Here is a 23,519-nt window from a genome sequence, read left to right as displayed (position 1 = left end):
AGTCTATTGCAGAAGACAGATCATTTTAATGTAATTGGAAGGTGCTTTGGGACAACTACCTGGCTGTTACGGGTGCCCAGACCAGGCAGGGACAAAAGCCAAGAGGAGTGTTAAAGGATAGGCAGGAGCTAGCCAGGTAACTGAGGGTGGAGTTGACCTTGTAGAAAAAGGAACTGGCAGGAGAAAGGTTTGATTGTGAGACAAAAGCTGGGGGGCAGGGTGTTTGAGAGTGACGACGAAATGGGAGACAGGAGTGAGGCCACGGAGGGCTCTGTGTGCCACGTGAAGGAGTTTGCACATGCTTTTAAAGATGAAGATCTTTACAAACAGGATAGGAAGCTTTATGTTGTTGAATCCTGGATGGCAGCAGGTATCTAAACTAGACAGTCTCTACTCTGAGTCCCTGCAACACTCACTCCTCTTTCTGCCCCATCCTGTCCCACACATAACTGTACTGGTGGACTCCAAGACTGTTCGGTTCTTCTGGTAGCCTGGATTTTGGTCTCCTTGGATATGTCTTGAAATAAGTGATCAGCAGAGTGGGATTTGACTGTGCAGGAGTTTTTGCAATGACAGTCTTTCCTCTGGTAGAATTTGACTTATATTAATAATTTAATTTGGAAGAGGTTCAGATCTTTTCCAGAGTGTCAGTCGGCAGGACTGAAACGGCAGAGGATGATTTCTCTTCAGTGGCTTCTCCCCACTCTCCTTCAAAGGTCCCCCAAGAATCCCATGATAGCAACCCATCTTCCTGGTAGAGGACCCTCAGCTTAATGATCCAAATCCAGGGCTGATTTTTGTTTGCTCACGTATTTCTTATTAAAATCGACCTCACTCATTCCACCGGGGGAGGTGGTCCCGGGGAGGGGTGCAGATGAGAATGCGGGTTTGAAAATCAGATCTGGTTTCATCCCAGATCTATCACTGACTGACTGACGTTGCCTTGAACAACATTCCTAATGTTTTCTCCCACCATTTCTACCATGTGTAAAGCGGCCCCGCCCCACCAAATTGGTTTGAGGATTAGATGAGATGATACCTGTAAATTGCACGCATATGACAGGCCCTTCATTAACGTTAGCTTCCTCATTCGTCCCTGATCTGTTTGCCGACGTGGTAATACGATGACTCCCCTTAAGGGCAGGAGCCACGGCTTTATATTTACAGCCCTTAAGACCATTTCTGGCAGCAGAGCTCGACTCAATGCATGCTTGTCGAAGGGATGTTTAATTGAATGAATAAGTTAATGAACTGTTGGATTGAGAAAACAGCGCCGTCACGTTTTGTACAAAGTCCATGTGGAAGATCATCACTCTGGTTCACCTTATCATGACCTGGGAGCAGAGTGGCCACTGCCGGTCCTGGCACCCATCCGCTCCCCTCCTGATTCTCGGGAGGATATGGGACCTGGGGCCCAGTGGCCGAGCACACACCAGAGGGCCACACTGTGCCTTTCAAGCTATGTGACTTGAGCCACGTTATGCAATCTCTCTAAGCCTCACTTTGCTCGCTAGTGCAATGAGGGAAATACTGGCACCTGCCGCAAAGGATTGAGGGAGGATTGGATGAGATCACCCATATTTAAAATGCTTCGTCCGGGGCCTGGCCCCTAGCAAACACTCAGTAAATATTAGCTAATAAATTCCTTATCAAGACAAGTTATAGAAGGGCGACGATGGCTCTCTCTGGTCTGTGTTTGTTTTCTCTGACCCAACCAAGTCTGAGTCAGACAGAGCTTCTTGTAGCTTTGGGCTGAAACCATTTCAGAGAGACTAAAAATCATCCGTGCTTAGTATTTTTAGCTGATTCTAGTGGTTCAGTGTGTAGGGGGGGAGGGTAGAAATGGGAGGAGGAAAAAATTAGTCTCTGTTGTCATCTGCAGACCGAAAGGACTCCTCACTTCATCTGCTTCTCCCAGGTCTTTTTCTTTTCTTTCTTTCTTTCTTTATTTTTTTTGGCAGGGTGGAGCTGGCGCTATACCTCCCTCTGTTGTAAATCCCACCGGCCCAGTGGTCACCATGGAAGTCAACCTCACTGACCCTCACTGCTCCTTTGCTCCCTGAGATCCAGCTGTGGCTCAGAGCTGACTCTCGGGAGGACGTGGGGCCCAGTGGGCAAGAGAGAGCAGGGTTCTAGCCACACCTCTGCCCCACATTAATGAGGGAGGCTAAACAGTTCTTTTAACCTCCCGGTTGCCTCCTTTTACTCATCTGGGAAATAAGAATGACAGTGATGTCCTACCCACCTTGTGGAGCTGTCACGGGGATCCGTGAGAGTGAAGATATAAAAGCTTCAGCACTACCATGGCGCGCTGGTGTTTCACACCATTTTCATAAGTGAGCTCCATCCTTTTCCTCCCCTAGGGCAGCCACTGCATTCTCAGTGTTCTGTATCTTCCCCCAGAACCCTTTCTGCCTTTGACACACCACAGAGCACTTCCCCCCAGCCGCGAAAGGCGCATGGGGCTCGCTGTGCTCTGCGGTGGCCCCCCAACTCCGCACAGCGCCCCACTGGACATGGCCTCTCCTCCTCACAGGACACCTTTGCCCCCAGACCAGCTGGGCCTCCCTCTGCGGGGATGCAGACACCACACCACTGATCCTGTTCCTCCAGCGGTGCCCGATTTCCACAGGGTTCTGTAGAACCCGTAACCTAGAAATGGAATCTCCTGAACTGACAAAGAATCAGGGACTGACACCGCAAACGTGAAATTGAACCCAGCAGCGAGTTGCAGGACTGACCCACATTCCACTCTCAGATGCCTCTCAGGAAAAGTGTGTGAAAGCCTGCGGAAATGGCAAAGTCCCGGAGAGGATTGACTCATAAAAGTACAAATCGTGGCCGTGTTTATGAAGCACCTGTTATGAGCAGGGAACTGTGCTAAGTGTTTACATCTGTGATCTCGTTCTGGTGTCACCGTCCCCCTGGCTTGCTGTTGTCCTTGGGTAAGACAGAGGCAGCTTCTGATCCTCCGTTTCTCAGGAAATAATAATAGTTCAACATGCACAATGGATTGAATTTGGAAACTTGCGTCTTAATCCCTTGGGAGGTATGCAGGTAGGCAGTGATGTTACTACTCTGTAGAATGAGGAATAAAGGCCCCACAGAGAGAGCTAGTGACAAGGTCTGAAGTCTTAGAGGAAAAAGACAACCCTCCCCAGCCTCTGCCCAGTGCCTGACGGCTGCAGGCACCCAGCTCCGGGCGGTCACACCTCCCTTTGGATACCTCCGCTGAGCAGAAACTCACACCCTCCGTGGATAGCCTAGATGATTGTGGATAGTGGTGGAAGATGTTGCTTTCCTTTTGTTCCTCCAGCTCCCAGCTCTCAGTGGCTCCCACTGTCTTTCTGGTTGAATCTAAACTCTCCTGCCTGGCTCCCAACGATCTGCATTGGGTCTGTCCCCTTCTTCAGTAGACCCCTCTGCAGTAGTCACTCATTGTGCCTTTCCTTATGTTATTGCCTTATCTGAGAAGCTTTTCTCTCCCCTTAAATCCCATACACTCCTCAACACCTTCCCAGATAGTTGTAGATTGTTTTAGCAGAGAAAGGAGCTGGGTCCGCTGGTGCCCAGTCTTGAAATATTTCTATTAGCATGGAACATACAGACATTTATTCTAGGGAAATGGCAAAGGTTGATTCAATCATATGCATGGGCATATGTGCAAATGTTATTTCTGTTAAGTACCTAATATATGCCAGACACTGTGCTGAGCTCTTAAGTACATTATCTGATGTGAGTCATTATTCTACCCTGCGAGTTAGGTATTGTTATCTTCATTTAAGAGATTGGGAAAATGAGACTTAGCATGATTAACTCGTCCACAGTCCCACAGCTAGCTCCAGTCTGGCCCCCAAGAACTGTACACCGCAAACACTCCCACCTGTGCCTCTGTGCGAAAAGCCTATTGATCTTGAGGGGAGGAAAGGCCTTGTCTAGATCCTAGAGAGACTTATAACAGAGGCAAAGAGAAATGTGCTTTGTTATGTCACCACCCGTGGGCTAATGGCTGGTTTCCCAATTACAAACGCCTGCCTCTCCACAGCAGCGGCCAGAGTGCAGGCCCCTTTTGAGCAAGAACAAAACACGGCCTCCCCTGTGGGCAGGTGGGCCCTGCCACATAACAGCATCAGGAAACCTAAACAGCACTTTCCCTGCGAGCTACCCCCAAGGAGAGCTGCCTAATAGGCTCTTTATGGGATGGGAAATGGAGTCTTGTTGATAGGAGAGAAAGAGGGGCCTCGCCATCGGTTGGGGTCCTTCAGTTGGAAGGCCTGCTTAAGCCCCCAAATAGCTCAGTAATTTTTTTTCCCCTACTCTGATTAGCTTTATAGAAAAGCCCAGAGCCTTTTCCTTCCAGTTGGCTGGCGGTGATGGTGGTGGTGGTGGTGGCGTCCCCAGCAGGCGTGCTACTATCCCATTGATTGTTAGATGTGCGGCTCTCAAACAGGCCACAATAGCTGAAGGCAGAGGCCATTAAGCCCAGCTAACTGAAAGGGTTCACCGCCAGGAGACCGATCCTGAAATTGGGTCTTTATGATCAATATATCTTTCTCCATTAGTTTCATTTCCTCGGAAGGAAATGGGCAGGGCCATTATGGTTGATGTTATTGACAGGCCTCCCTCCCGCCCTCCCCCAGCCCCACCGGGAGCAGGCTAGGGGGGCAGGACACTGGAGATGAGGCCGAGGAACTGAACTGCCTTGGCTCTTTGCAAGCCTGTTATACTGGCCTTGGTGACAAAAAGTAGCTGGAATTCCTGTGTGAAAGCGATAGAATAAATGATTTTATTCTATAGGAAAGAGTGACCAGCTCCACCAGGTACAGAAAAGGGTGGCATGAATGGGAACACGGCTGGAGGGCATTTGTCTGGTCTGAGTACAATCTTGCCTGGCTGTAAGGAGACGTGCACAGGTTGGTCTCGAGATCCTTTGCAGCCGAGGAGTCACTATTAATCACTCACAGCAGCTTCTGAGGACCTCAAGACACTTTATAGATGTCACGTCTTTCTTAAACTTCCTGTGGGCTTGTTCATCACCTCCTTTTTGAAGATGAAACAACTAAAGCACCAAAGTGAGAAATGACTTTTTTGGGGGAAAGGGCACCTGAAAACCAGTGCCCATGTTGTAGCTCCTGCAAGAACCTCCCAGGGCAGCAATACGCGGCCAGTCCCTGATTTTGCGTTAGCCAGGAAGGCTTGGCTAAAATCACTGCCTCCCCTCCTTGGCTTGTGCGGCTCTTAGCTGCTCCTCCAATGCTTCTTCCATGCTGTTTGGCCTCCGACCATCAGTTAAACTGAGTGGGACTGAATCCTTGTGGATCTCATTGGCCACTGGTAGCTGCGAGGGTGACCATATCAGGAACTGAAGCCTCCATGATGCATGGGCCACGGGAGATGGGAGGGGCTGTCGCGTGTGAATTCAGGGGACTCAGCGGGTTGCTCTGCCAGCATCTCCCACCCTGGCCACTGGAGTGCCTAGCTCTGCTGGCTCTGTATTTTGTGTCTTTTCGTCCGTTATATCCAACTGCTCTGCACGTGGGGGAGGCTCCATCCCGGGAACCAACCTAAGCCAACAGGAGAGAAAAGGAAGCATGCTGACTGCAGCGTGGGGGGAACTGAACCTTTGCCAGAGGAAGGAGGTAGAATCCAAGAGGAATACCCGAAAGCCTGAGACACAAGTCACTTCTGACGCATAGAAAAAAAGGCAGAGGGAACTTCTCCTTTTTAGATTAGAAGGAGTTTTTGGTGTTTAGTCATAAAAGCCTTTTTTTTTTCATGTCTAGACTTGCACCTACAGAGACTGGATTTGATTTTACTCACTTTTTTTTTGGAAGCTAAAGGAAGGCCTCTGTTGATTTTACTAAGGTAAATATGTGGGGCACAGGACCTCATACAGACACTGAAATACTCAATATCTCCAACTTCCTCTGCTGTCAAGAAGTCCCAGTCCCATTCCAACCTGGAAGACACCCCAGGAATCTGGATAGGTCTCCATGATCACACCCAAGGAGGGGCGCACTGGCCACTTCTCCCTGGGGTCCTAGGGAAGAGCTGGCAGGGAGGCGGTCAGCTGGGACTCCCTGGGGCTCCGGGCTCAGTGCTTCGACAGACAAGTGGAGCTCCTGCTTTGAACCGAGACAAGGATCCCAGCTCATGCAAGCCATTTACAAGGTGAAGGGGAGGAGAAAGTTGGTCGGGCTGCTTGCGCAGACCCCTTGATTACGGGACTCCGCAGGTACTTCAGAAGAGGAGTGGCAACTCTTTCGTGGGGGTGAGTTCCACCTCAGGGAAGACGAAGGTTAGCAGACTAGAAGTGGTTGATAATTAATTAACCCCTTTGGCAACCACCGCCTGGTATGGATCACTTGCACTGAGCCCACCGAGTCACTGTATTTTTCATGTTTAGACGCCATCTCCAAGGCATAAGTCATTTGGCAGCCTTCATACCTGAAAATTCATGTTGTGTGTAAGTCCTGGACCTGGTACCCAGGCTGCTCCTGGGCTGTGACTGTGGCTTTAGTGTCTTCACCCTCCCTTCACACAGCTTCATGGAAGGTAGCCTCACTCCTACACGTTGCCTGTGACCACTCTCAGCATCATTTCCTGATCAGCTGAAAACTGTAGCAGGCAAGGCCTAATCCGGGGTCTGAAGACTCCTGTGTTACCCACCCAGCGTGACTGGTGCACGGTGAGGGGGTGCACCACTGGCTCCCCGTCTCCGGTGGTTAAAGGGAGAAGGGAAGGTAGAGGGCCGTGTAGCTGCCATGGATATCCAGGGTCCTTCTCAGCAGAGTTGAGTGGAGAGAGAAGCATCTCCTAGTGAGATCGTGGCCTCTTGGGTCAAGAGCTATCATGACCTGCCAATCCTATTCTGCCATGGATACAGACCTAGTTGTCACTTAGGAGAAGCAGCATAGGTGACATAAAGTGGGATATAGTAACGGGACATTTTTACCTGGCTCTGGCATGCACCTGCATGGGTATATTTTACCTGCCTTTGGACTGGGTCATGCCTCCAGTCCCTCACCACACACTCACGCCCCCAGCCCCTTCCCCACAGCAGTCCAGATTTCTAATAATCTTTGATAGTAATTATTTTTAAATCTAAGCACAATACAAACTTCAAGTAACTGGAAAGTTCAACAAATTAGTATTCTACTTAATTGAATCAAGGTCTTACCATTCTGAGGGAATATATTTCCATTTCCATTGGCATATATATTGCTTCTTGTTTTTTACTGCCTCTTGTTTTTTACCGCAGGTGTCAGATATTTGAGTTTTGTCACGTGGCAATAAAATAGGGGAACTCCCCTTTGAAGGCACATGATGAGCCACTCTGGAGAACCGGGGGTCTGGGCTAACCTATCCACTTGAGTCAGGGATGTCTTGAGTATTTATTGACCTCAGTATTGAGTGAGTTGGGAGCAGAAGGTATTTCTTAGACAGGAAGTAGAAACTCAATGGGTGGCCGAAAAGAAATGTCTGGATTATAAAACAGAAAGAGACAAGGAAGCACAGTCAAGCTAACAAAACACACAGTGCCAAACAACACGACCTGTGTCTGTTAATGATACTTGGTCTAGCTATTAGCCTGAAGCAATAACTAAACTCTTTGCCCACTATCATCCCCCAGCCCAAACTCATTTCTACTCTTGCATTCTCATTCAGGAGGTATCTTTACCCATCCAGGAAATGTCTTGACCTAGAGTAGCTTGGTGTACAATTTGAGAACCTCAGGCTTAGAAATTGTCCCGTACTGCATTAGATCCCCTATTCTGGACTCCCTTGACAAACTGCACATCCCTGTCATGGCCCTTAACGTATTGCGTGGTGATAAGCTGCTTGTGTGTCTGTTTCTTTCTCTAGGGCTGTGAACTCTCTCAGGCAAGGATCATGTTCTTCTCCTCTTTGGACACCAGCAATACTGCAGGGTCTGGCTGGCCTACAACTGAGAGAAACTGAAATAACAGGCAGGTTAGAGACACAGTGGAACCCTGGAGAAGCAGGGTGGCCATAGAGGAAGTCAACCTGGATGCCAGTCAAGCTCAGATCTATGGTTCTGAGAGGGAATGAGAATCCCACTGGATCTGGAAATGGTACCAGCCTGAATCTCCCTGGTCAGGCCTGAGTCAGCCAAGGGAACCAGAGGCTGTTTTCTCAGAAAGGGGCCAACAGAAAGCTCCACGCAACAAACTCTGGGTTTTGTTTTTGGTTTTCATTTGGTTTCCTGGTAAGAGTTCCTTAGGATGAGAATGAAAAAGAGAATGGAAGGAAAGAAGAAGGGAGAGGGAGGGGAGAGAGGAGGGAAGGAAGGGTGGGAGAGAGAGGGAGGAAAAAGGGAGGGAGGGAAGGAAGAAAGGAGGAATGCTTTGTCTCAGGCAAGCTACCCCGAAAGCAATTTTTCCTTTCCAGATCTCCTTCAAAGGCACGAGGGTGTCTCTGTGACCCTGGGGCCAGACCAACCCTGAATCCAAAAATCAATGGACATTTCTGCATAGTGGGAGGAATCCCAGAGGGAGTGGAACGAGGCCATCAGTGGGGGCTGCAGTTTCCTCCCCTTTTGGCTAATTTCCTCACAGCTGCGGCCTGATTTTTTGATTGGCCATTGTGTTTGTCTTATTTGTGCAGTTCTTCCCCATCCTTAGTAGACATGAGAGTTTGCATCATTTTTTTTTTTCATATTCTGCAACAAATGAACCCTAGACATAATTGGGAAGGTTAGAGAACCAGGATCAGAAGACAAATTTGTGTTCACATATGATAGAACTTCAACAACTCACATATTCCACTGATTCTAACCTAGAAGTTCCCATTTAAATCACTAATTGCTATAATTTGTTGCTACAATCCCATGGCTGGGTTACTGGCATTTTAGTTTAAAGGGATACTCCTCCTTTATCTGCGCAGGGTCTCAGGCAGTCTCTCACGTGAACCCTCTGCCAACTTCTGAGTTGCTCTGAGGGTGGCAGATGTTCAGGCACGGTCTGGGGTTTAGGGTCCACCCCACACACTCCCACTTGCCCTTGGCGTTGGCCCCAGTGGATGGACCATGGAGGTGGGTGCTCTATGGCAACAGGATTTCTTCAGCAGAGTGAAGTGTTCTCCTGCGCCCATGTTCAGTCTGTTCTGTGGGCAGAGTTCTGGGAACAGACTCAACCAAAATCAGTGCCAGCCTACCAGTGGGTGAAAGGGTAGCAGGGTTTGCCCATGACTCATGACCCTAAGGAAAATATGACCTTGCTCCTCCTGCAAACTGCCAAGGGAATTGCACACCGCGATTTCAGATAAATAGTTTCCAGAAATTTTCAAAACAAAAAAACTTTAAAGCACATTACTGCCAGAAAGTTCTTCCTGGTAGCTAACTTGAGCCCTTTGTGCTGTAGCCAAACTTTGTTTTATTTTGGCTAATCCTTACCAAAGAAGGTGCATCAGATACAATAATCTTCCACAAAACTGAGGACCTCTCTGACTAGGTGTTCTCCAAAATGAAGAATTTGAATTTCCTTAACCTTGCATCATAGTCTTATCACCCAAACCTCTAATTATCTTTTTCAATTTTTTTCTTTGAACCCTTTCTAAAACTTGTCTTTTGAGTTACGGAGACCATAACTTAATTAGATCTTTCATTTCCAGAGGATACTCCTGGTGCTTTGGAAGAAATAAATTAAATTTCAGTCAGATATATTTCATTGGAGGAAGGGTGTAGAAAAAAGAAATTGGATCCTTTATATAAATAGCACATTGTCTGGTACCATAAATGAGTTTTCCTTTTCCCAATTGTTTTTGAAACAATGGGTCCTTTTTTAGTGAATTTACTCCCTCAGAGATTCTAGCCTCTGAAACATCATGATTTGCATTCTTTTGTGAGTACATGACTTCTGTATGGAAAAAAGTGAGACGTGTGTTCTCTGATTGTCTGGTGAGCTGTGAGGAAGCAGACGAGCCAGCAGTTAGGTACCTTGTCAAGGTGTGAGGATGGGCATGCGTGGGGCTCTGCACTTCTAGCCTTTTCTGCACCAGCTTCTGTTCGGGGGGCATCAGAGGGGTCTGTCTTGCTTCTCCATAACTTCATCTTACGGTAAGATGTCTCTTACAATGCTGCTCTCATTAGCTGTGCAGCTCGCTTTATCCTGATCATTTGGTATCCGTGCTCATGTTTTCATGGGGGGACAGAAAGGTCTTTAACTTATCTTTGTGCTATGGAGCAGAGCGATAGAGCCTGGCCTTGGAGTCTGACCTGGAGTCTGGCCTTCACTCAGCCATCCCCTTAGCCAGGCTGCTTTGCGCGCGTTTCTTCGCTTCTTTCCACCTGGGTTTTGCCTTGTAAGAAATGAAGAAGTTGGACTCACAGATGATCTCCGAGGTCCCTTCCAAGCTGACCCAGCGAGTCTCACCGCATTGGCTGTTCCAATTACTCCATAGAGGGGTAGGACAAGGAAGGAGGGTTCAGCAGCCAATTGGGAAAAGATTGTCAGTTTAACTCGGATTCCCTCTCATCTCTTCTGCCTCCCAAGGACTATGAATCAATAGAGTATAAAGGGACAAGAATGATTACCTATTAATCACCTACAATGTGTCAGGCACTGTCCAAGGTTCTTTACGTACACTAGTTTATTTAATCTTGACACCTCTCTACAGAGTAGATGTACTAGGTGTCTTCTACCTCCACGACCCTCACACATCTCCCACCCACCCCAGCCAGATGTGTCTACATCCATCTCTCAGGTCTCCCTTGAAATGTCGCATCCTCAGTGCAGCCTTCCCTGACCCTGACACCAGCTTAGGTCTCCCTGCCTATGTTCTTGTCGTTCCCTGTGCTTTCCCTCCATTGCACGTTAACACCAATGTAATTAAATAATTACCTGTATAATTAATATTTTCACTGAAAACTCCTTCAGGGCAGGGACCATATACGTCTTATTCATTATTGTACTCCTAGAGCCTAGCACAGTGCTGACAAAGTAGTTGAGAGTCAGTAGCTATTTCCTGAATAAATGTAAAGCATGAATGCGTGAATGAATGAAAGGGTGGATGACTAGCAAAGCTGGATACCAACCCAGAACTATGTGGCTCTTGGAGACCTGTCTGTATAATTTCAGAAGAACTCGACTTGTAAGCTTGTGCACAGGAGCCTGCTGCTATGAGCATCCTGTGGCTATCGAGTCATTATTAGTAGGGCTTTGAGTTGTTTGTCCAGAAGTGGGAACGAGAGCTGCGCTGCTCTGGCCATTCTCTTTTACCCAGTGCTGCTTGTCCCCAAAGGTATCTATAAAATAGTTGGAGATGATGGGTCCAGACTGGGGATGTTGTTGGTGGTGGCTGGAAGTGGGTAGAAGGAGGCAATGAATTGAACCAAACCAATTGTCGTTGTGGGCATTCAGTCCCGTGTCCTAATAACCATCAGCACCACTTCTAACCCATTCTGCCAAGGGGCTGCAACAAGAATCTGCTCTGTCAGGGATCTGGGTCAGTAAGAATGAGTGGGTGAAGAGGAAGGAGGAAAAACTAAGACACGACAACCTTTTAGAGAAGCAAAAATAAAACGCTAATGTGGAAACTGCTGAAAATAGACTTGCTTGGGCTGTCAGGCTGCATGCAAATCCAATGCTAATCACATGGAAATTAATTACAAGTCCTGACTTCCATATGCCTTGATATGACCCGTGGGGAAAAACCTGCTGCAGGTGTCTCCCCCACACCGCAAAGGCGTGAGTGGAACACGGGCTTTGATGTTGCCTCCTTCACGCTCAACGCTGCCACTGCAGTGAGAAAAGCTGAGAGGAGGCTAAAAATACTAACAATAGAAATTTGATTTCTTCTTCCAGACAAAAAGCCTTGGCATCCACAGGAGGAAGAAGTGTTCAGGCAGCATGTGACTGGTTGGTATGAAATAAATAAATTGAGAAAATAGCATATAATTAACTCTGAGTGTCTGTGGATGAGTGGGGCTGTGCAGTCTTCCTCTAATGGACCCTTCCGGGGGGGACATGAGCCAGAAGACGGTGTGACAAGCCCATTTATCAAGTCAATGGCCTCCCCTGCCCTGGCCCCAGGGTGTGTTTCTCCTTGGCACTGATTAGAAAAATTCAAAGTACTTCCAAAATAGGGCCCTTCTCCCAATATCTGCCCCCTCCAATCATTTTAAGATTCACTTTAGGGGTGTAGATGCTGGGCAAATCCAATTAGAAAAATATCCTACTTCCCTTCCGGGATCTCACTGCCCAGGGCAGATCCCACAAGGCAACACTCTGACTGAACTGAAGGGCAGGCTGGGTTGCAGCCGTACTACTGGGTTGGGAAAGGCTTTGGAGTTGATCTGAGAATGCTTCCTGGAGAGCAGTTTTGGGATTTTTTTTTTAAGGCGTTGTGGGATGCGGAGGCTCTATGACAAGCAGGAGAACAGAAGTTGATGCATCTGAGAGTTAGTGATGAAGTGTGAGCTTCAAGGAGTAGGTTTTAAAGCATGAATGGAAACCCTTCCCTGTGCAGCGCCCGGGTGCGAAGTTCGTGGAGGGTGGGTCCGTCTCTTTCAGTTCTTCCTGCCCTCCCATCATTCTCCTCAGGCTCCCTCCTGTCTTACAGGTTATTCTCCCATGTCGGTGACCCCTTCCTGGATGACCCCCTGCCCCGGGAGTACGTCCTCTACCTCCGCCCCACCGGCCCCTTAGCACAGAAGCTCTCCGACTTCTGGCAGCAGTCGAAGCAGATCTGCGGGAAGAACAAGGCGCACAACATCTTCCCCCACATCACCCTCTGCCAGTTCTTTATGGTGAGCTGCACCTCCCCCACCCCAGGGAGCCTGGCTTCTGTGTCCCACCAGCCCCGTATAAAAAGCGGAGCCACCCAGGAAGATGGCAGAAACAGCTGTGGGTGCCTAGAGCTGGGTGGACCTTCAGGGGATCAGTGTGGTCCATGGCGAGGGTCTTGCCCCAACTCCTCCTCCTTCACATCTGCTGAGGCCCAGGAGCACCCCGGGTCTGATGTAGCATTGGGATGACCGAGTGCTCCCCTGGGACCCTCTGTGAGTGGCACGCTGGTCTGGCAGCGGGAATAGATCCACTGATGTAGCTTCATCCTTGTCCACTGGCAAGACAAGAGCAGAGACTAGGAGAGAGTGAGGAACGAGAAGTGAAGTCTATAGACAGGGAAAGCTGTTTTAGCCTTGTGACACAATCCATACTTTTTGTTTTCTTCACTAGCTCTTTCTAGAGAAAGCAAAGATACATTTTACCTGCCATAGTTAGCTAGTCTGTAATCCCGGCTGTCAGAAAGCTTAACGACCAAATTAAATCCCCCTCACTATAATAAATGTGAACACATTTCATCTACTTTAGCTCTCCGTCGTGATGGAGGAGAGTTGATTTATCCACATATATTCAAGACAAAGCAGAATGGTAGCACTTTAAGACAATTTTTAAAAAATATATTTTGCTTTAGTTTCTCCAGATGTATATTACCCCCCCCTTAGATAAAAATATGTTCCTAACACCTTCTCTTTTACCATTCACTCTGAAAATTAAAGTGATTATCATTTCCTCTTAGTCATCCCGGGCGCTTTCTCTAAAGCCTTCAGGGTTTTAGAGACATTCTTTCTTCCAGTGCTCTCAGGAAGGTAGGAGGATGATGTCACAGCTCTCCGAGACTCATTCTTCCCAACTATCCTGAGGGTGGAAGTACAGTCAACTTTTGATCATCTAAGAGGACTAGAAACAGTACAGATGATACAAAACAGGAGAAAACACCCAATTCATCCTGGGATGCTGTATTCTCTCTTTCTTATCACGTTCTTCCTTTTTTTTTTTTCTTCTCATGAGCAAGAACTTTTGTTTCAATTGAGAAATAAACATTATATATTCACAGTGTACAACATGATAGTTTACTATATGTATACATTGTGGAGTGCTAAACTAAGCTAATTATATATGCATTGGCTCACATATTTACTTGTGGTGAGAATACTTAAAGTTTACTGTCTCAGTAATTTTCACGTATACACTGCACGATTATTAACTATAGTCACCATATTGTACAGCAGCACTCCTGAACTTATCCCTCCTCACTGCAATTTTGTGTCCTTTGATCAACATCTCCCCAATCCCACCAGCCCTGCTTTCTGCTTGGCCAGTCCTACTGCACTGTGGGTGTGTTCACAGGGGCCACTTAAGAGCAAGGAAATGAGAGAAGAGGTCTTGCGTTCCCCAGTTTAATTTATCAATTAAATAGTCTGTGTCCGAATAATTGCGAGTCTGCGGTTCTCCCTCTGCACGGACAGGAGTGATAGTTAAATGACTGCGTTATCAGCCTCCAGTCTCTGGGGCGGGGCTGCCAGTGCTGAGTAGCAGCAGACGTCCACTTCTCCTTGTCTCTGAGTGAAGCCTGCTGGTTTTCCCCCCCCTCCGCCAGTGCGAGGACAGCAAGGTGGACGCCCTGGGGGAAGCCCTGCAGACCACCGTCAGTCGCTGGAAATGTAAGTTTTCAGCCCCGCTGCCCCTGGAGCTGTATACCTCCTCCAACTTCATCGGCCTCTTCGTGAAGGAAGATAGCGCCGAGGTCCTCAAGAAGTTTGCCGCTGACTTTGCTGCGGAGGCTGCATCCAAAACCGGTGAGCAGACACGGCCACCGAGCCAGCCCTGGGCTCTGGGAATCAAAAAGAGCTGGGAAGGGAAATGGATAGATGTTTGTAGAGGAGCAGGATGGAGTCACGAGGTGGAGGGCCCTGAGGAATGGCACATGTGACAAAGGACACTGCAGCACCCCACACCTCTTAGCTCCCTTGTAAAAATATTCAACTATGGTTCTGCTAACCTCTGGAGAGGCGTCCGGGGCTCACTCCCTATGTTAGGCTTGCTCCCGACACATCCAAACGGCAGGGTGCATTGACTGTCCGCTTTGAGCTAGAATGTGATCCTCTACAGCGCCACCCCCTCCCACCCCCAGTTCAGAATTAAGGAGCCTTCCTTTCTTCCTCCAGAACTCCCACCCGTGCGGGTGTCTATCTGGCTCTTACTGTTCACTTCGTGAGGACCCCTCCTCCAAGCTTTTCTCAGGGGGCAGCATAGGACAGAAGGAAGAGTAGAACTACTTTGTATTAAATTATCATAAAATCCGCTGAGTCAACGCCCTTCAACTTTCTGAAACCCGTTAGATGGGCCCCTAAGCCTCAAAAGTCTGTCCAAAAATGCAACCCCTACAAGATGTCCTTTTCACGGAGCTCTCAGTTCAAGCCAACTGAGATTTCCCATCAAAGGAATTAGCTTAAAGGGATGCCCGAGGCAGGAGGAACGTGGAGGGGACACGAGGGAGAAGTTTGCAAAGCTGTCTGACTGCAGGCGCAGACAAGCTCACTTAGCTCAAAGAGAGCCTTTTACACGGGGACAAACAGACAACCCAGCAGGGGAGGGAGCCTCTGCTGGCTCACTCCAGAATGAATTCACAATCAGCAGGTACTTACTAGGCACCTACTATGTGTTTATCCATGAAGAATGCAACAGAGAAGAGAGTGAGAAGTGGCTTCTCTTGACCAGAGGCACAGTTGAGAAACCCAGTTCAGGCCCTGTGTAATAGCTCTGAGAAGAGAGAGTCCATCACAGGTGGAGTGGTTTGATCTTCATAGAAGGAAGAAAACTTGCCCTGGGAAGATGTTGATCAGGAGAATGGGGGGGGGGGGCCTTCCAGGTGGGCAGGCGCAGGAGCACAGGCAGGAATGGGGGGCTGTGAGCTGCGGACAGCGGGGAGGCTGCCCTGAGCAGGGTGGAGGGTGCAAGCTGCACACCTAAAGCCGAGTGTTGAATGCAAAGCTGGGGGGCACCCAGAGCTTGCCCACCCCACATTTCATGGCAGGCCAGGGAGGGGAAAGGCCTGAGCAAAGCCACTCAATTTGCTCCTTAGCCTACACCTCACCTGCCATTGTCATCACTAGCTCAGGCCCTTTGCTCAGTGTTCCTCTGTGCCAGAGAAGTCCCCACGAGGGCTTCAGACTCTGGGGACAGTGTGAGCAGGGCTCAGCATCACTGCAGGGGCACAGTGAGGTCTCTGCTCTCAGAGGGACCCCCAGGCCTGGGAGCCATTTCTGTCCCTTGGGAGGGGAGCCTCCCTCGACTCCCCCCAAGCTCCTCTTCTCCCCCGGGGTCTAGTCTTGGGTTTCTGACTTCGGTGGAGCCTGACATTTCACAGGAGCTTAATATTTCAAAGAAATAGCATAACGGAGAGGCGAGTTATTTCCTGTTCTTATCCCTCCGTCTCAAGGAAATGGCTTTTTCTTCATCCCACAGTAGTTATTGTCAGAACCACTAAATCCCCACAAGAACCAAAACTAATGCCATAGCCACAAAACCCAAATCCCTCGCAAAGGAGAAAAGTGGGTCTCAGCCAGGACTGCAGCAGATATTTAGAGTGTTCACTGAGTGACAAGTCGAGGCCCCAGCTTTCCACGTGGGAAGGTGATAAGACCAGTCCCTGTCTAAGATTCTGCTGTCACTAGGAACTCTGCCGGCTTCCTTTCTCTGCCCTAGTGTGGCCCCCTGGTGGTGATCTGGAGAACTAGGTGACCCTGCCCAGCGTAGCTGGTCCGGCTCTTTGTAATCTAGCGTGGAAAGCAAGCCACCCTGTCTTTGCCCTAGAACTTATGCCTTGGTATTCTAGAGTTGCTGGCAGACTCAGATACTTTCAGCAAATACAGTTAGTGTCGTCCTCCACTCTGGGTGACTTAAGAGATTCATCCATGTGCATTCATTCATGTAACAGGTACTGAAAACCTACCCAATATGGTGAGGGGGGAATACACTGAACAAGAGACGAACATCTTATCTCATGGAGCTTACACCCAAGAAATGCAATGCAATATAACAGAAAAAGCACTTAAAACCAAAAGGTCCAACTTCTAGTTCTATCTTGGCCACTCATTTCTCTGCATGACTTGCCCAAGCCCCTTCATTTCCCAAATTCCCTAATTTATTTATTTCTTTCTTTTCTTTTCTTTTTTTTTTTTTTTTTTTTTTGAGACAGAGTTCACTCTGTTGCCTGGGCTAGAGTGCCATTGTGTCAGCCTAGCTCACAGCAACCTCAAACTGCTGGGCTCAAGCAGTCCTCCCACCTCAGCCTCCCAGAGTGCTAGGATTACAGGCGTGAGCCACCACGCCAGGCCCCTAATTTCTTCTAGTTGCATCTTCTTTATTATTCTAGCTTGGGCAGCAGATGATTCTCCCTCATTGAAAGTACAAAAGAGAAATAAAAGTCATGCCCTTATGTAGGTAGGTTTGTTTTATTTTGTTTTTTGAGGTATCATAGAGTAACAGTCTATATACTTGAAGCCAGTGCTTCTCAACCAAGGGCAATTTTGCTCCCCAGGGATATGCGGCAACATCGAAGTCAATTTCACAACTTGGAGGGTGCTACTGGCCTCTAGTGGGTCAAGGCCAAGGATGTTGCTAAACACCCTGTAATGCACATGACAGCTCCCCATGCCCCCAGCAAATAGTTATTCAACCCACAATGCTGTTGAGAAACCCTGCTTTCAACTTTGAAAATCTCCATCTTTCCTCTCTCATTTCTCCATCAGCTTCAGCCAGAAGCTAAAAGACTTGATTCCAAAATGAAGACGGTATAGCCTTGGGAGTCACACAGTTACAAAATGCACTTTGTATTTTGACATAAATTATTTTATCCCTTTAGGCCTCGGGTCCTCATGTGAATGGTGGGGCTGGCAGTAATCAACTGGAGGGCTGAGGGGGAGTCGGCCAAAAGGAGAGTGCTCGGCCGACCCAGAGCTGCTGCAGAAGAGCCATCTGCATGTGCGTGGCTCTTTGTCTCTTGAATGATGGGCTGATGCAGAATCTCTTCCCCCTGCCACTGTGTTCTGCTGCTGTGAGGGGGAGAAACTGCTTTTGTCTAACCAAGGGACTATCTTCTTTGTTGTCTGGGAAACAGAATTTATCAGGGCTCCTTTCTATGTTCTTCCGTGAGTCTCCACCATCGCTATGATTACCACCTTCTAGTAACTGACCTTCTTCTTCCTTTTTTCCAGAAGTACACGTGGAACCTCATAAGAAGCAGCTGCACGTGACCCTGGCTTACCACTTCCAAGCCAGCCACCTACCCACCCTAGAGAAACTAGCCCAGAACATTGACGTCAAGCTAGGGTGTGACTGGGTGGCGACTATATTTTCTCGGGATATCCGATTCGCTAACCATGAGGTAATGTCTCACTGTACTTCCTGATGCTACCAGGTCCGGGGATATGACCAGAATCAGCAGCTCGCTGCTGCAGGGAAATGGCCACCAAAGGGAACAAATGGAACAAGCCACTGAGTCAGGTGGCCCAGGATTTTGTCCAGCCTCTGCCTGACATGCAGGGGGGCTTTCAGCATGCATCCCTCCTCTCTGGCTCCCAAGTGGTTCATCTGGGTGATATCCCCACGGTTCTGTCTGCCCTGCCAACCTTACGGGAGTGATAAAGAAATAAAATGGGGGAATAGATAGAAAATATATTGAAAGCATTTTTTAATGTTATATAAATTCCTGGAGTTAGTAGAAGACATCATCCTGACCTCAGGTGAGTTGAAGAACACATAAATACAAAAAAAAAAAAACCCTGCAAAGACAGATACTTGCTGAGTGTGTGTGCCACACAAGGTATCGTGGAACATACTAGAATTTTAAAATGTGGTCCTGTCCTCAAGGAGCTTTGAGTGCAGCAGGGCGGAGAGGACAGACACACATGAAAAGGAAGCTCAGGCCAACGTTGTGAGAGTTTGTGCAATTTGCAGTGGAAGCCGAGTGGAACAAATGAATCCTAGCGCAGGCAGAAAGACTGGTGCGATCCTAGCATCCTTCTTTTGAGGGAATCAGCATTGCTTCCCAGACAAGCATGTGCTGTCTCAGAAGAGTACGGCTGTCCTTTTTGTCCTGAAGGAAAAGCTGAGACACAAAGAGATCAAGTGGCTGGTACAAAGCTAAATAGCAATTTAAGACCCGAGCTAAAGCCAGAGCCCAGGTATTTTCATCAATAAAGATGGTAACACGTCTAAAAAAAGACCACACAGTTTGATTAAAAAAAAAAATTGCCTTCCAGCTTAACTACATTTATTAAGCAATACTTACATCTGCTGTTTTCAACAGCAAAAGAACTGATGTTTTTGTTAGTATACATAGCTTGTTAACATCTCTTTTAGGCTTTTAGGATTTTTTTAAACATGAAAAATAGTTAGAACCTCAAGGTTAGGAACAGACAACCTCACCATTATTTTGAAAGTGTGAGGAAGAGCCGACCCGTGAATCAAAGGTTCAGGGCCAAGCATTGTGCCCTGTGAGTGTCAAGGACATGCAGCCTTGTCTCAGTCTGCTGATGGGAATGTCATGTCCTCCTTTTGCATCATTTGATGTAGGTTTCTGTAAAAATGCATTAAGCAGTCTGGGCCTGCTCTAACTTAAGAATTCTGACATCTCCTGGAATCACTTAGGATGAGTCCTAAAGATAACAAGGGAGGTGTGGCTGGCTGGACTCCTTCTGATGGCAAAGAAAAAGGAAAGTCAAGGGTTGCATACAGATGGCCTCTGAGAAGTCACCTTTCTACGAGAAGGAAGGTGGCAGTGGAATTTTACAAGGAATATCCTCTAATCAACAGTGCCCTCCAGTTAACTCGAAGGGTAATTGCTTTTCTGCCTGACCCACATTCTGCTCAATTGGCAGGGAAGGGAAGAGGCAGCAAGCGCCCACACGAATAATTTTCTAAAAATAACTTGGCCTCTTTTATCTTTTATTTGTAAAAGCTCATTTATTACAGCTCCTTCTGATAAAGCTCTCCTTGGCCCCTTTGGACTAGACCTCTCCCCATGAGGTCTTTTGGTCTCACCTGAGCCCTTCTGCATATGGAAGCCTCTTCTTGCCTGCCTTCTTCCCTGTGTCCCCAGGAGGCAGTTTTGAGGGACTGTTCCAATGAGGGGACAGATATCCAGAGAAGGAAAGTGGTTGTAGGCAAGGACATTCAGCAAGGCACAGTGATGCTTAGGAAAACTTCAAGTTCTCATCCCTCTGCTATATAGAGTCTCACTGGATTTGGACTTGCAAATGCCTCGGTGTACTTGACATTGACTCTCCCATGTTAGTGATTACACTGGGCCAAGCCAGTTTCATAGGCCAAGCAATAGAAATCCAGAAGAAGGACAGGGTTATACAAAGAGCATAAATTTTGGAGTCTAGCACGCTCAGCTTCAAATTCTGGCTCCATCGCCTTAGGAGTGGCTAGATTCACTTTGACAACTTATAAAACTCTCCAGTCAGTCCTTAGTTTTCTCATCTGTAAAATGGTGATAATGTTTTGCTAGACTGTTGTGAGGACTAAATAAGAGGATGTATGAAAAAGCTCTAACCCAGCACAGAGTGGACGCAACAGAAATATTGCTGCAGCTGTTATTGTTCCTAAGAATACAAAGGGCTTCAAAGGCAATGTGATTCAGTTCCTCTAACTCTATAGGGCTGAAACTGCCCTTTAGTCATTAAACTTTTAAGTTCAGACCCAGTGTTGAAAAGGAGTAGACACATACCAGAGATGCACTCGAGAATTCTTAAAAGTACATGCCAAACATAAAACAAAAGAGTGAGTATAATGTGATACAAGCTAGGCATGTGTCTATCTCGCAAACTTAGGCTAAGTGTTTTTATCTGCTTTTGATGAGTAAGGAACAAGAAGGGGGGACATGGGTCCCAGTTATAATTTCAAATTTATTATAATACCTAAATCCTTTTATTGTTCATTCATAAGTCAAAACCACTTATTGTCCAACTACTCTCTGCCTAAGACATAGTGTCTCCGACCTTTGCTGTGCCTCAGTTTCCCTGAGAATACCCTAGAGCTAGAATGCTCACCTCCACTATGTGATAGGACGAAGGAGGAGTTCTCTGGAGCTGCATTGAGTTTCTCGAGGGAAAGGCACTACTGGGCCAAAGGCACGATGAGCCAAGACCGTGCTGTGCTTGAGTATCTGAGGAACTCAAGTTTAGGCTTGTTTCCTGACAACTCGGAGACTTTCTACACCCTGTTCCAGGAAAAAGAATGTTTCTTTTCATGGAACATCACACACCCAGCCTTGAGATTTACGAGATTTCATGTGACTTTTTTGTTGTTGTTGTGCCCTTCAAGCTGTTTGAACGATCCTGCAGAAAACCTTCCTGGCTTGTTTGGAAAGATGGTTAGAGTGCACGTGAGGTTAGAGTGCAAATCGAGTGGCGCAGACGAGTTCTGTGCATTATCGATTTTATCCTCCAAGAAGAATCACTGTGTTACTGGCTCCTTTCATTAGAGATTTCCAGAAGGACATTCTCTCTTTCCAGCATGTTCTGATGTGTCACCTTGACACCAGCGAGCCGGTTAGCTCATAGGCTTATCCAGCACAGCATCCAGGGTCAGGGCCGGCTGGAAGGAAGGCCATCACATGGGGGGTCGGGTGCCATGGTTCAGTAGGAATAATTATGCCCCTTCTGTGTACAAGGCTCTGTCCTAAGGCCTTTTCTCAGATTGTCCAATTTAAATTTTATAGTCTAGGTATTATGTGACAGATGGGAAAACTGAGGCCAAACAAAGTTAAAAATCTGAAAGTTGGACCCAGAATATTTAGCCTCCAACTAATGGCTTTGGAACCTTAGAAAAAGCTATTTAAGCATTCTCCTTCTTGCGGTCCCTTGTGAAACAAATAGGATACGAAATATCTTGCTTACTAATGAGATGTCGCCTGCTGCTCATAACAAAAAATAGTGAAATAAATGTCTTCCAGAGTACCTTTATGCCTATGCTTACACTGTTTATATATACCAGGAAAGGGACACACACACACATACACACAAATGAAATAAATCTGCCAAGTGGCATGGCCTGTGGTTGGCCCAAGGGGCTTTTTCTGAGCCCCAAGAAGGAAGATGTTCTCTCTCTGTTTGCTGCTTGAAGCTGGTTCCATGCTGACATACCCACTGATGTCTATGAAAGATGTATTTTTTCTTTCAAGGTCTTTGTTAAAGCTGCATAGGTTTAAAGAAAGGTCCTTAAAGGCAGGGACCATGTCTTATTTCAACAGCTAAGTTACATAGAAAGGGGAATACTTCATTCCTCAACCCTTCCCGTAGGAGGGTCACTCTGCCTGGCCCTTCTGTGACCCTCACACAGAGCTGGGTTTCAAGTGTCTATTATGGTGCCCACCCCAGCAGATGGAATGGGGACTACGAGGTCTAAGTCCACTTGTATAGCAGTTCACCCGAGAGCTGACAGCTTTTCCATTGAATTTCCAAAAACCATATTTGAATACTGATGGGAAGTGAAGCCATGCCTGAAGGAAAGTCCGGAACCATCCATCCCCCCAGGCACACACCCACAATACCCTGAAGAGAGAAGTGCTCTCTGATGGGAATCCAAATCTGCTCAGAGCCTGTGGGTCTCAGGGGCTCCTGCACATGGCGCCATCTGGAGGTGTGCAGCGTTAATGCAGAACACACAGTCTCAGGCATGGGACTCACTCATCTTGTCTTCCTTTTGCAGACATTACAGGTGATCTACCCCTACACCCCACAGAATGATGACGAGCTGGAACTGGTCCCCGGGGACTTCATCTTCATGTCTCCAATGGAGCAGACCAGCACCAGTGAGGGCTGGATCTACGGCACGTCCTTAACCACCGGCTGCTCTGGACTCCTGCCTGAGAATTACATTACCAAGGCCGACGAATGCAGCACCTGGATATTTCACGGGTAAGCAGACTCCAAGATTTGCCCACTGCTTTTTGGAGAACATTGCTGTGGCAAATTTTGAAGAGGTGGTGGAAATGGACTTGATCCTAGACACACAGTGCCCCAGTAACAGGAAATGGAGTCCGAGGGGAAGAAAGCTCTGTGGCTTCCAGAATTCCCAGAAAGGAGTTGACTTGGGGCATGGAAAAAATATGAAATGAATTGCTCAGCCTCACTCTGCCTTCCCCATTTGATGTAGCTGTCTGCCTGAGTTCCCGATGGGAGACTAAACCGAGGCTGCTTGGAGGTCCATTTCTTCTGACGGAAGGGTGGTGTCATCCCAGTGCTATGTCTTCACGGCTTTGGGGCTTCTGTCCACCTCTTTCTGGGTCATTACTCAGGGTGGTCTGACCCCCCAGAGCAGCTGGGCAGATTCCCACTATGCCAGCCAGACCAACAGTGGAAGTGGCTTCAAGGGTCAGCAGCCCTAACTGTGCCCCTCACTTGCTAGGCGACCCTGAGCAAGTCCTCAGATGCAGCGCCTGCTGCCTAGACAACGGAGACCGTGTCTAAGGCAATGGCAACTGCAACTGCCAGAACCCGGAAAGGGTACGTTGCCTCCCCAGTCTTCTTCAGGGTCATAACTTTCCACCCATCCTTGTTATTGTTTTGCTTATGGTCCCATGCTCAGAGTGGCCTCTGTTGTCTGGCTAGCTTTGTCCCGATAGAGAACACAGGAGCAAAAGGCACCTTCTCTTTCTTAATCCAAGCAGCTCAGAGCCAGCGCTTCCCTGACACGCTCGGGCGT

At 47.8% G+C, this 23,519-nt stretch overlaps 1 protein-coding gene across 1 annotated transcript in view; it reads left to right on the top strand.

Moving 5' to 3' along the window:
- Positions 1-23,519, top strand: part of UBASH3B (ubiquitin associated and SH3 domain containing B) — a 131,816-nt gene that overhangs the window by 90,798 nt on the left and 17,499 nt on the right. The window contains exons 2-6 of the mRNA XM_069468806.1: positions 11,826-11,883; positions 12,583-12,769; positions 14,404-14,602; positions 18,023-18,192; positions 22,524-22,732. Of these exons, the coding sequence (XP_069324907.1) occupies positions 11,826-11,883; positions 12,583-12,769; positions 14,404-14,602; positions 18,023-18,192; positions 22,524-22,732 (823 nt within the window). The remainder of the gene's footprint in view (positions 1-11,825; positions 11,884-12,582; positions 12,770-14,403; positions 14,603-18,022; positions 18,193-22,523; positions 22,733-23,519) is intronic.

This window comes from Eulemur rufifrons, chromosome 6 (assembly GCF_041146395.1).
Source record: "Eulemur rufifrons isolate Redbay chromosome 6, OSU_ERuf_1, whole genome shotgun sequence".
Lineage (NCBI taxonomy): Eukaryota > Metazoa > Chordata > Mammalia > Primates > Lemuridae > Eulemur > Eulemur rufifrons.
This window is presented reverse-complemented; position numbering and strand designations above follow the sequence as displayed.